Source organism: Phoca vitulina, unplaced genomic scaffold (genome assembly GCF_004348235.1).
Source record: "Phoca vitulina isolate PV1807 unplaced genomic scaffold, GSC_HSeal_1.0 scaffold65, whole genome shotgun sequence".
Classification (NCBI taxonomy): domain Eukaryota; kingdom Metazoa; phylum Chordata; class Mammalia; order Carnivora; family Phocidae; genus Phoca; species Phoca vitulina.
This window is the reverse complement of record NW_022589768.1, coordinates 3,059,142-3,073,104: the sequence shown is the minus strand read 5'-3', so window position 1 is coordinate 3,073,104 and position 13,963 is coordinate 3,059,142. Positions and strand designations below refer to the sequence as shown.

Genomic DNA, 13,963 nt, shown 5'->3' with positions numbered 1-13,963 from the left:
CTACCTTTGACCCAGCAATTCCACTCACAGGTATTTACCCAAGAAAAGTGAAAACTTGTTCACAAAAAAATTTGTACAAGAATGTTCACAGCAGCCTTCACTTCCTAATGGCCACCCAAAGGAGAATAGATGAACTATGGTATATTCATACGATGGAATATTATTCAATAAAAGAGAATGGGCTACGCACAGCAATACAGGTGAATCTCAAAAATGTTATGTGAAGCAAGTGCAAAAGAGTACATGAATGAAAGCCAAGAGCAGGTGACACTAATAATGGGTACTGATGGAAATGAACAAGGAATTGCCTGGGTGGGGGAGGGGAACTGATTAAAATAATTCGGATGAAAATAATTGATTAAAATAATTTAATTAAAGATTAAAGTTGATCAAATTAGGAGGAAACTTTCTGGGAGATGAAGTGTTTTATATTTTGCTGTGGTTCATGGTTACAAAAGTAGATACAAGTGTGAAAACTCATAAAACTGCACACTGGATTTCTGAGCATTTTATTGTATGTGAATGACACCTCAATTAAAACAAAAACCACACATGTTTTTAAAGAAATATATGTGTTTTCTGCCTTGAAGTGTCAAGGTGTCTTTGTAAAGTATGGCATAGTAGAAAGAGTTAGATGTGGAGTTTGACGGTCTTGGGTTCTAGATGAAGGACCTTGAGCAAGTCACTTAGCTTTTTCCCACTTCTGCAAATAAGACTGGTCTAATTCACAGGATGGCCGTAAGGATTAGGTGAAAAACTGATGGCCAAGTATCTAAAATTCAGTACCCTTCACCTGGGAAGTTCTCCATAAACCCAGCTATTTAAAAAAAAAAAATTGTTTCAAATAAACTGTAATCCTGGGGGCCCAACTAAAAATATGTACAGTTCTGCATTGCAGAGGACGCCATATGCAACTTAAGACAAAAATTCAGAAATCAGAAGGAAAATCTGGAAAACAATAAGTTAAAGAAATCGCTCTGCTCTGTGAGGGAGTCTGTGGACACAGCTGGTAGCTATCAATTACTTGTGATTGTGACGGGAAAATCTGGCACCTTCTGTGGTCACACAAATCTGTCATCATCGTGTTGTACCTCGTCTTTTTACCAAGTGTCAAAAAGGAAGGGAAAGGCTGTTTGGAATGAAGACTGAAATTAAAAAGCCATAATTACTGGAGGTGGTCAGCTTCAACTTTGCTAAAGGAAACTCTCATTTTTACTTTCCCAGATGGCTCCATGACAAATTATTTATGCAGTTCCAGGAGTAAGCTGAAGTTTAGATAAGAATTAATGGAAAAGTAAGAATGGAATGAAATGCATTTTTAACCTGACTGCTTAATCCCTGGTCCCTGCTAAACGGCCTTTCATTTCTCCGCCTGGCCCACATTTGAGAAATAGAACCTGTGAGAGCATCCCCTGGAGACACCCTCCTCTCTCGTCCTCTTGGCTCTGCTCGGAGAATGCTGAGGAGCCAGCCCACTGCACGGAGCACCTCCTCCCTCTTTCTGGGATTTTTCTGGCAAGTCCAGCTGGCCTCCAATAGCACCTCTCCCAGACTGTGGTCCAAGGGCCCCAAGCTGGCCACCATTCCCACCAGTGAGGAGAGTAAGTCAGTGGAGGAAACATGAAATGTAAAGGAGGCCTTCCACTAGGTGACGGCGTACTCTCCGAGTGCTTCTCAAAGAAGCAGATGGGCAGCCAACCAGAAAACAGCTCCTGGTGGTCTGTGGCCATGTCCCTTCCAGCCCCATCATCATATCTCATTCAGGGCTGTCATGACATTTCATTTCCTTTCTGCAGAGCCTTTTTGGGAGCTCGGTAACTGGACACGTTGTTCTGCCACCTGCGGCCACTTGGGAGCCCGAGTCCAGAGACCCCAGTGTGTGATGGCCAACGGGCAGGAAGTGAGTGAGGCCTTTTGCCAACACCTCCCGAAGCCGCTGGCTGGGTTTCAGCCCTGTAACATCCGGGACTGCCCCTCAAGGTACGTGTGGTCACTCTTCGTATCAGTACCAGGTTTTTGCTCGGGTTAGAAGGCATGGTAATTTGGATTTCCCAGTGCAATCACTGTGGTATGTATAGTGTGCACTCTGCATCGGGCATTCTGCTAAGTGCTTACGTGGACCACTGCACCATCACCTTGGAGGTACATGTTGTTAGCTTCCTATTTCACAGGTGGGAAAGCACCCTGAAGCTGCCCAGTTACAAGGGCCAGAATTCAAATCGAGATCATCTGTGTTCAGAGCCTCTGCTCTTGACCGCTACCCACATCTGTTTCCTACGCTCACAGGGCTATCTGGTCCTTAGTAGAGCTGGTCCCATGGGTTTGCCTCGAGATGGCGCAGAGGGCCAGCATCACTGGAGGTCCCGTTCAAAATGCCATTCCTTAGATTCCACCCCAGAGGTCAAAACCATTCATAACCTTTCTAGGTAATAGATAGAAATCAATAATTTAAAAATGTCCAAAATCAAACTCATGATCTCCACCAAACCTGGTCTGTCCCCAGGCCTCCAGATCCAGTGACTGCATCCCAGACGCCCATGTTTCTCTCACTTCCATCCATTCTTGTCTAGTTCCTCCGTTCCCCCGGGAGCTCACGCCATCAGGTTCCTCATGTGGACGGCTCCAGGATCCTCCTGATTCCTGTCTCCCTCCCTAGAGTGCTCATCCCATGTGTAAACAGAGTCGTCTTTGAAACACAAATTCACTGAGATGCCTCTTTGTTTAAAACCTTTCAAACACTTTGACAAAGGCCAAAAATCCCTAGCACTGGGAGCACCTCTGTCTCGCTCATTTTGTTCACCCCGGTGTCTAAACCAGGGCCTCACACACACTAGTGCTCAGTGAGTATTTGCTGCCTGACTGAATTCTGGAGCGAGAGAACAGAAGTCCCTCCGGGCTTGTGCCTCAGGCTGCCATTCTGTCCCAGCCTGGTTATCTGATCTCCACTCCATGCTGTCTTTTTGTCTCTGAGATGTGTCTTTCTCCCAACTCAGAGCCTTTGCACATGCTGTTCCCTCTGCCTAGAACACTGTTCCCTCTCTTTCCACTTAGTTATTTCTGTTCATTTCTTTTCAGGGAAACTATCCCTAACCTTCCCCTCCAAGCTCAGCCAGGCCCCTGTGCTGTATGTGTTTCATAATTTGTTATCATTCATGTTCATAGCTCTTACCATGGTCTGTCTCACGCTAGACTGTCCAGCCCAGGAGGGTAAATCCACAGCTGTTTGCAGAACACTTTATTCCCAGCACTTAGCACAATCTCTGCCCCCATTATGCACCCTCCACAGATATGTGTGGAGTGAATGAATGAATGATTGAATCACAGAGTCCCTAGCAGGTAACTGACCAAATGGCACCATAATCCCCAGTAAAATAAAATAAAATAAAAATAATAATAACAGTAGCATTTCTGGAGCACGACTGTGAGATGGATACTTCGTTAGAGAGTTCGCTGCCCTCGCTCAAATGCCCACACTAATCTGCTGACCTGGGCCTTGGAGAGGAGTGGGAGACAGGGTCACCCTGGCAAACAAAGCAGATACCTGGGAGCAGAGGAAGGTCTGTGCTTCAGAGGAAGGTCTTGCGCTGAGTCATCTGTCCCTGGAGAAGCAGCGAACTGATGCTACAGTAACTCGGGGGAGCTGGTTATGCCAATTCTTGATTCTTACAAAGTGGAAACAAATGTATCGGCTGCCGTGTTTATTACATATTCTCCAGCTGTGCATGTGCCTAGGATGAGCGGCCATCTACTTTCACACCTACGAGAGACACCTTGAGGTCTTGTAACCCTAGGGCTCTCGCACTGAGGGTCCTTCATCTCTCTATGCTGTGGACGCCTCTGGTTGTCTGGAGAAGCCTGGGGATCCCTTCCCAGGACGAGGGTTTTAAATCTGTAAAATAGAATACATTCGATCACGAAACCAGTAACATTGAAGTACAGCATCATCATGTTGAAAAATGATGATACGGTAATAGATTTGCCTCTCTGTTGATACACTAATATCGAGCAGTATGTTAATTTTGAAGTGGTGATAAATAACTTTTTGAGATGCCTTCCACAATTGTAAGGTCATGTAAAAATATCTATGGTCTCCATTGGTAACAAAATCACAGACAGGGCTAATACTACTGTATTTTCTGGCTGACATTTTTATAACTAAAGGAACGCTACATTTCACTTGTAGCTCAATGACAACGAAGAGGTAATTCTTTGCCCGTCCAGGTCCGCGGTCTCTTGGAGCACCCTAGAGCTCAGGTTAGGAGCCCCTGCTCGGTAGGATCCCAGCAGAGCTTGAACATCCTCCGTGATAGAGCACTCAGTATCCCAAAGGTGTCCAGCTCCGAGCGTTCTCTGTCATGAAAGTGGGAACTTAGGGTCAGATAAACCCAGTATCCAACCCCAGCTCTGTCGGCTTGTGGTTATGTGACCGTAACCGACTTATTTACCCCTTTGGACATTGGTTTCTTCCCTACAAAGAATGGGAATAACATGTAAATATCTCCCAGAGCAAATAGCACATAGGTGCTTTAAAAATATTTTCTTCCCTTTGGTTTCAGTGAGCTGCAATCCACCTTTTTGAGATTTCCACCTAATTTTCCCCTAGCTGTGCTCTCTGGGGCCCTGCAAGTGCCAGCTCTCATATCCTTGCAGACGGCCCGACCCCACCCCTGTGTTCCTTGTCTCTCCCTGGTAATTCTGTCGCTCCCCTGAACAAAAAGGAAATCTGAGAAGAGAGCCAGGAGTTATCGGCGCTGTGGTTCATTCCCCTCGAGACATGTGACGGCCCCCAGACGGTCACAATGTTAGGATCGATGTTCAAGACCCTCCCTGCAGGGGCTGACATTCCGGTCCTCACTGAGCTGCTGTCGTTTTTATTCCCAGGTGGTTCACGAGCGCGTGGTCCGCGTGCTCTGTGTCTTGCGGTGAAGGGTCCCACAGTCGGCAAGTGACCTGCAAACGCACGACAGCCAGCGGCGCCAGGCAGGTGATGTCTCCGAGAGCGTGTGCTCCCAGGGAGCGGCCTCCGGGAAGAAGGCCGTGTTCCGCTCATCCTTGTGGCCAGGGGGTCGTTGAGCCAGGGGGCCAGGTACAGCGGACAAATCTAGTGCTTTGACAGTAATGTAATCATACGTTTTTCTTTTTTTTTTTTAATTTGGGGGGAAGCATCTGATTGATCTCTGAAGCGAATGGATGTGTCTGACCTCAAGGATTAGATCTGGAAATCACGGTGTCTCTGTCTCCCAATATAAAGGTGAACCAAAGTTGGATTCTCTGAATAGAGTAGCTCAGTGACAGAAGTTCCACGATTGGCTGGTCTGGGGCAGAAGGAGTAAGAGCAGGCTTCGAGAAGGGAGCAGAGGATCATTAGTAATATGGGCACAGAAGTCTCATAGCCCATATCCCAAACGCCACCTTGAACAACATTATAAATAAAAAATATTTGGGAAAAAAAAGTTTAAAGAAATGTCTAGGAACCTAATTAGTCTACTAGGGCTGCCCCGTAACAAAATATCACAGACTGGGTGCCGCGGAGAGCAAAAGTTTATTTTCTCACAGTTCTGGAGGCTGGAAGTCCAAGGTCAAGGTTCTGTCAGGGTTGGTTTTGTAAGACCTCACTTTCCCTCTTAAAGACAGCTGCCTTCTCACTGGGTCCTCACATGGGCTCTTCTCTGTGCAGAGAGAGACTGAGAGAGAGAGAGAGAGAGAGACTTCTGGTGTCTCTTCCTCTTCTTGTAAGGACACTATTCCTGGCAGCTTAAGGCCCCACCTTTATGACAGCATTTCACTGTTAATACCTCCTTATAGAACCTGTCCCCAAATACAGTCACAATGGGGGTTAGGGCTACCACATACAAATTTTGAGGGGACACAGTTTGGTCCATAACATTCCGCCCTTTGCCCCCCTCCCCTAAATTCATGTCCTTCTTGTATACAAAGTACATTCATCCCATCTCAATATCCTTAGAAGTCTTGACCCATTCTGTCCTCAATTCAAATCCAAAGTCTCACCAAATGTCATCTAAATTAGGAATGGGTAAGAAGTGAGCCGTCCTGACGCAGAATTCCTCTCTCCCTGTGAACCTGTGAAGGCAGACAAGTTACATACTTCCAAAATACAGTGATGCGACAAGCAGAGGACGGACGTTCCCTTTCCAAACCAGAGAAATCAGAAGAGGAAACGGGCGGTGGGTCCCAGTCAAGTCCAAAATTTAGCAGGACTAATTCCATTAGATCCTAACACTTGGAGAATAATCCTCTTTGGCTTGACGCTCTGCCCTCCAGACCCACCAGGGCAGCGGCATTGCCCCATGGCCCTAGACAGCAGCCTTTCCCACGTGGCTCTTTGGAGGGGCCCTGCTTCTGAAGCACTAGGCAGGGGCAGCGGGGCCCGCGGAAATCAAGGGAACAGCCTCCCCTCCCCTGGGGCCTGTCCTGGGAGCGGCATCCCTGGTGAGCTCTGAATCTGGGGTCATTCTTCCCTCTTCCTGAAGGATAAAGCATGTTTGCAGCTGAATGGCTTTATCCCATCCTGTAGAATCCACAGTTTCTAAAGCCTTCCTTAACTGGGTCCCTTCAGTGTCTCTCCTGGTACAATCCTATCTCTATTCCTGGCTTCTGCTGGGATGGCTGATTAACTCCATGGGGAATCTCCTTATGGAGTGATTGTCCAGCCACACCATTCGTGTTCCTTCCAGAACATACTTTCTCATTCTTTGAAATATGGATGGACTGAGAATTTTCCGAATCCTCCAGTTATGATTCCTTTTTGTTTAATGATTCCTTCAGTTTATCTGTCCACTCACATTCTGCTGTAAGCACTAAGGGGAAGCCAGGTGGCACCCTGAACACTTTGCTTAGAAATCTCCCCGGTGAAATATCCAGTTTCATCACTTGCAAGTTCTATCATCCACAAAACACTAGAACACAATTTGGCCAAGTTTTTGCCATTTTATTTTTTTTTTTTTTAAGATTTATTTATTTATTAGAGAGAGAGAAAGAGTGTGAGTGGGGGAAGGGGGGGAGAGGGAGAGAGAGAATCTCAAGCAGACTCCCCAGTGAGCACAGAGCCCAACTCGGGGCTCGATCTCATGACCCTGAGATCATGATCTGAGCTGAAACCAAGAGTTGGAAGCTCAACCAACTGAGCCACCCAAGTGCCCCAAGTTTTTGCCATTTGAGAAGGACGATTGCCTTTCCTTCAGTTCCCAGTAAGCATGTTCCTTACTTCTACCTGAAACCTCATCAGAGTCCTCTTAAATGTTCGCATTTCTAACAACGTGCCCTTCAAGGTAGTCTAGCTTTTTCTGGCATATACCTCAAAACTCTTCCAACCTCTACCCATCACCCAGTTCCAGAGCCACTAACACAGTTTTAGATATTTGTTCTAAGATTAGGACCAAAATCTATATATCTGTATTAGCCAGGGTCCTCCAGGGCAACAGAACCAATAGGGTGTTGGGGTGTGTGTGTGTCTGTGTGTGTGCATGAGTTAATGAGTTAATGCAGTTATGGAGGTTGACAAGTCTCAAGAGCCGCAGGGTGAGTCAGGAAGCTGGAAGATCCAGGACGGCTGAGTGTGTCATTCCAGCTCAGAAGCCAACAGGCTACAGACCCAGGAAGAGCCAGTGTTTCAGTTCAAGTCCAAAAGCAGGAAAAAGCCAATATCCCAGTTCAAAGACAGTCAGTCAGGAGGAATTCCCTTTTACTTGGGGAGGAATTCCCTCTTCCTTTTTGGGGGCCTATTCAGCCCATCAACTGATTGGGTGAGGCCCACCCACATTAGAGAGAACAATCTGCTTTCCCTCGAGTACTGATTTAAATGTTAATCTCCTCCAGAAACATCCTCCCAGAAGCGCTTGGAATACTGCTTGGCCACATATCTGGGCACACCATGGCCTAGCCAAGCTGACACATAAAATTAACCAAAACAGAACCCGTAAGGAGAAATAGAACACACTGTTGAAACACGTAAAGAAAAAGTAGGACAAATAAAGGTATTCTCCGTACTGTAAAGATGTCTGCTCCCTTAAATGAACTGAAACATGTAATAGAATTCCAACAAAGGCTACAGTAGAATTCTTTTTTTGGAACTTAAGGTAATTCTGACATTCATGTGGGAGAACAAATGAGCACAGGAAATTTTTAGGAAAGACAACTTTTAGAGGGGTGGACAGACCTTCTTTAGCTGGTGTTATCTGATGTAAGTAAAATAATGTAATGTTGGTGCAGGAGTAACCCTGAGTCATGCAGTGAAATGAGAGGACAGACCCGTGTTAAGTGGGTTTAAAGTTCAATGGTAATTAACCAAAACGGAAGAATCGTTTAAGAAAATAGTGTTAAACTACAATAGGTTTTTTAAAGAAATTAGAGAAGATCTAAATGAATGGAAAGACATCCCATATTTATGGATCAGATCACTTAATGTTAAGCTGACCATGCTTTCCTAATTGATCTACAGATTTAACACAATCCCCGTAAAAATCCCAGCTGGATTCTCTGCAGAAATTGACAAGCTGATCCTAAAATTCATATGGAAATATAAAGGACCCAGAATAACCAAATCAATCTTGAAAAAAGAACAAGGTTGGAGGGCTCCAACTTGTTGGTTTCCAAACTTACTACAGAGCTGTAGTAATCAAGACAGCGTGGTGCTGACAGGGGACAGACATATAGGTTGCTGGAATAGAATTTAAGGTCGAGAGAGAAATTTCTAGATCTGTGTCAGTTGGTTTCATACAAGGGTGACAAGACCATTCATTGGAGAAAGAATAATCTCTTTGACAAATGGTGCCGGACAACTGGATATCCACACACACAGAAAAATGAAGTTGGACCCTAGCTTATGCCATATGCAAAAAATTAACTCAAAGTGGATCAAAGACCTAAATTTAAGAGCTAAAACTATAAAGCTCTTGGAAGAAATGTAGACATAAATCGTCATGCCTTGGATTAGGAAATGGTTTTTTAGATATGACACCAAAAACACAAGCTACAACAACAAAAACAGATACATTGGGCAATGTAAAAATTAAAAGCTTTTGTGCTACAAAGGACGTGACTGGGAAGGTGAATGAAAATAGAACCAGTGTGATGGGAAAGGCCTTTTCAAGCATTAAACAGAGTATAAGGAAAAATTAATATGTATTATGACTACATGAAAATGTAAGAACCCCATGTCAGAAAAAAATTTTTTTCTTTAATTGAACTCACCTTAACTCACAGGCCTCCACTTATGCTCAGAGCAGGAAAACCCAAAGTTGGCAGTTGCTTATGGTTTTAAGCAATGTCATTTCTGGACCGAAGCCCCGTCAATTACAGACTGGCCCCGTCCTTTTCCCTTCTCCCCAGAGATGGTCTAAGTTTCGGGGCCTGGAGGGGGAAGAGGAGGAGGAAGATGCTCAGGTATCTTCCTGGCTCTGAGGGAGGGCTGTGTGGTCCTGAGAGCTGCACTCCCATCCTCCCTGACTTCCCCTGGGGACCACCAGCCCCACCTCAGTGCATGACCTTGGTACCAGGGCATGCGTGAGCTCACAGGTTGTTTATGCTGCGCTGTGCTTCTGTTCCAGTGTCCAGCACGTTGCCTGGGTCGCACTGGGAGGATGCAGCGGCAGCATGCAGTTTGTCAACATCACAACAGCTCTGACCCCCGCTGTGATGACAGAAGGAGGTACTCACTCGGCCCAGAGCCCTCTCTTGCCTCAGTCCGTGGTTGTGACTGCCTGAAAATGGGATGACTTCTCCTGTCCCCTGCCTTTCACAACTGACAGTTCCTATCCAATGATGATTTCTTATAGTACCATCCTCGACAGTATACATTATACTGAAATATTAATTAATATGCACTATTATAATTACAAGTTATTTGGGCATTAAACATATTTAGAGAGGGACACCCCAAAGAGAAAAAAAGTAGCATTGAGGACAGATATTTTTCCCTCTATATACAAAGCTGGTCAAGCCTAATGATATTTAAGTTTACAGATTAAGTCTTCCTAATGTTTTCAGTGGATTGCTATATTCCTCTGTCTAGAAACTCTTTTTTTTTTTTTTTTTTAAGATTTTATTTATTTACTTGAGAGAGAGCATGAGAGAGAGAGAGCATAGAAGGAGAGGGAGAAGCAAACTCGCTGCTGAGCAGGGAGCCCGATGCGGGGCTCGATCCCAGGACCCTGGGATCATGACCAGAGCTGAAGGCAGACGCTTAACCGACTGAGCCACCCAGGCGCCCCTAGAAACTGTTTTGATGAAGATCTTCCCACAGCGGTGTAGCAGAGAATGAAACAAGCTTTTACCTCGCAAAGGGGCTTAAACTCGAAAGAGTTTGCTTTTCTCTTGTGTAGGAGTCAAAGCTGGTGCTCGGTTTGGGGTAGAGGGGCGTTGTTCCATGAGGTCACCCTGAGACCCGGGCTCCTTCCGCCTGGCGACTCCGCCGTCCCAGAGGAGCGCGCCCCAGCCAGCGGGACGTGGGGAGAGAGCCAGAAAGCACACTAATGAGGGAATGTGGAATTCTCCCACTCTCTTCCTGTGTGACCCGGGCTACCCAGCCTTCTGATCTGCAAAACGGGGTATTACTGTCCACGTAAAATTATGGTTGGGAGGTTTCGAGTAGTTGGCTTAGTGTGAAAGCACCTAAGCAGCCTGGGTCATAGACGATGCTCGAGATATGGCTCCCTTTCCCTCCTCCCTACCCGGAGTGTTGCCAGAGAAAATGAGATGACCTTGACAGTTGGCTCAGTTTCCATTTTGAGCCTTCAGTAGGGTTTGGCAATGTAGAATCTTCTGTGTTTCCTATTCCCCACAACACAACTCAAGCCAGAACTATTTTCCTCAAGTGGAAAATGGAACTGCTGCCCTCCTTCTCAATAGACAACCTAGTTTTGTCTTTTGCTGAGGAGATAGAGACCACACACAGACTGACATGGATCACCCCAGATGTTTCACTTCGCATTCTCAAAGATAGACTTCCGACACAAACGCGTACGTGGACTGAGCTTTCTTTTTTAACATACTTGATGTACTTTTCCGAAACTTGCTTTTTCTCCTTATCAATACATTATAGACTTTTTCCCCATCTTAGTACCTAAGATGCACTTTGCTCTTTTTCATTGTTGTATTTAACATTATTACCTCATTCCACTGCTCATGGACATTTAACCTTTTCGTGAACATTATATGGGTTTTCAGTCTTTAAAAATTTTGCCCATCTGCAGGGTGAAAAATTACATCCTATTGTAATTTGTACTTTTCTGATTACTTTTTTTTTTTAGAGAGAGTGAGCGAGGGAGGGACAGCACATGCACATGCTCGCAAGCAGAGGGGAGGGGCAGAGACAGAGGGTGAGAGAGAATATTAAGCAGATCCCCCCTCAGCGTGGAGCCCAACACAGGGTTCAGTCTCACGGCCCTGAGATCATGACCTGAGCCCAAATCAAGAGTCAGACGCTCAACCGACTGAGCCACCCAGGTGCCCCTCTGATAACTTTTTATATACCTTTTGGCTCCTTGTAATATTTTCTCAAACCCATCTACATTTTTTCCATCTCTACCACAATTACCTGTAGCCAAGCCATCCCAGCCTGAGCGGTCCTTTCCAAAATCAAATCTGATCATACCACCACCACCACTTTAGAGACCTCACTTGCTCTTTGGAAGAAGGGTGACCAAAGTCTGTAATGTGACCTAGAAAATGCCACACGGTAAACACTTCCCTCCCTTTATTTATTTATTTTTTAAAGAATTTATTTATTTATTTTTAGAGAAGAGAGATTAGAGAGAGAGGGAAACCATGGGGGAGAGACAGAGGGAGAGAGAGAGAGAATCTCAAACAGACTCCCTGTTGAGCAAGGAGTCAGACATGGGGCTCGATCCCACGACCCCAAGACCACCACCTGAGCTGAAATCAAGATTCACACACTCAACCAACTGAGCCCCCCAGGCACCCCTCTTCCCTCCCTTCACAGCCGCATCCCAAACCTCACACCCGCTCACTCTTGGCGCTCCAGCCACGGTGTCCTTCCTTCAGGACCCACACTGGACGTGCCACATGCTTTCTAACCACTGGCAGCGAAAACAAGAAGCAGAAATATAGTGGAGAGGATAGAAGCATGGAAGGATCTATCAGGAGGCTCAATACATGGCCAAATGGGGCTTTAGAGAAAGAGATGTGGGGGCTCCTGGGTGGCTCAGTCAGTTAAGCGTCTGCCTTCGGCTCAGGTCATGATCCCAGGGTCCTGGGATCTAGCCCCACATCGGGCTCCCTGCTCCACGGAGAGCCTGCTTCTCCCTCTCCCTCTGCCCCTCCCCCCTGCTTGTGTTCGAGCTCTCGCTCAAATAAATAAATAAAATCTTTAAAAAAAAGAAAAAGAAAAAGAGATGAACTGAAAACATCAAAATGTTTAAAAGAAATAGAAGAAGAAAGATTCCCTGGGAGGGGCCTGGGGGGCGTGGAAGTGTGCCAGAGAGGGTGCGAATTAGCCGGGGAGCGCAGCACACATACAACTCGGGGCCCGAGGCAGTGCTTCCAGACACAGGGAGTTTGCTTCCAAAGCGGTGATTCCTCAGAATTATCTGGGACGTTTCTTTACAGTAAGGATGCTCGGTCCTTGCCTGGGACTGCATGAATGGGAATCTTTGGGAGTGGAGCCTGGCCATCTGCATCTCTTTAAAGCTGCCGGGCCCTTGGGATGATGGTCAGGCTCGGAATCTGTCCGCTGGAGTCTGTGGTTGCATCTGGCTGATGGGGAAAGGGGTGGTCTGAGGTAGGAGAGGAGTTCGACTGAACAGCGATGAGACATTGGGGAGACTAGGAGAAACAGGGGGACTTTGTGCTTTTTGGTGCCGTGTCCGCTTTCATGTTTTAGACAGGAGAGCATGTGAGCCGCGCATGCACACGTGTGCACAGTGCTGGTGCCCAGAGTGTGTCCCCCTAGCTGGGGCGTCCCCGTCCCCAGTCCTGTCCCTGGCCAGGAGGACGTGAGATGCTCTTTGCTGGACCGACCGACCTTTCTTTCACTAGGTCCTCAATGACCAGCCTCTGGATCTGCAGCTGCAGCATTGGTCTCTAGCCCCCTGTGTCCTCTCCTCTTTCATAAGCTCTGTCGCTCCTTCTGACTTCCCAGTGGCCCTACCTTCCATCAGAACAGAAGGTAGCCGTGTTAGTTAGGGTCCTTTGGGCTGGAAACAACAGAGTTGACTCGGAATGACATGCATAAAAGGTGGGCGATTTCTTATTAAGACGGGACCACCCAACACTTGTGCACAACAATTTGGTATCCTTTTAAAATACATTTTTTGTGTATTCTGTGAATATTCAATTTTTTCAGTAGAAAAAGCTCATCTCTGCATGGGGGGCATGGCTGAGGAGTACTGGGTCTATGCTCGGTTGTCCAAAGCAACTCCACTTTTGGCCGCTAGGATTCATACGCACTGGGGAAAACGAAAGCCCTGTAATTAATAAGCTACCCTCCTCTTCTTTGTAAAATCCTATAGTTTGGTGTGACCCTGTTGTTCAAATAAACCTTTTGATGGCGTCTCCCCCTACTGGCTACTCAGAGTACTGCTTCCAGCTGTTTGTAATAACTTCTCCCTGGAGCAGCTCAAGTTATGACGTTTTCTCCATCTTACTGTATTTCCGGTGGCATTCCTACAGTCCTTATAGATCATGTGCGCTGGTAAGGAGCCTCTTACAGGAACACAAAAATGTCCCCAAGAATCCAAAGGGAGAATGCCATCAGACCGCAGGAAGGACTGTGAGCAAGAAATGAGAAGTCATTGGGGTTTTTTTTCCGCCCCCCTGGTCTCTGCAGCTCTCTGTGTTTTGCTTCCTTCTTTGTTATTTTCCTGAATTTTTTTTTTTCTAGTTCTCTGGCCCGTGTGGCAGAATATGGCCAGCACTGCTCCAGCCTTCATGTTTACAGGTCTTGTTCCAGCAACTTCCAAATTCCTGGAAGAAAAACAGTTATTGA

The 13,963-nt window shown here is 46.2% G+C and overlaps 1 protein-coding gene across 1 annotated transcript in view; it reads left to right on the top strand.

Annotated features, from left to right (window-relative positions):
• ADAMTSL3 (ADAMTS like 3) overlaps nucleotides 1–9,734 on the top strand; it is a 282,288-nt gene extending 272,554 nt beyond the window's left edge. The window contains exons 25-27 of the mRNA XM_032391915.1: nucleotides 1,797–1,980; nucleotides 4,882–5,086; nucleotides 9,567–9,734. Coding sequence (XP_032247806.1) covers nucleotides 1,797–1,980; nucleotides 4,882–5,086; nucleotides 9,567–9,734 — 557 coding nt within the window. The remainder of the gene's footprint in view (nucleotides 1–1,796; nucleotides 1,981–4,881; nucleotides 5,087–9,566) is intronic.
• Nucleotides 9,735–13,963: the final 4,229 nt, after the last annotated feature.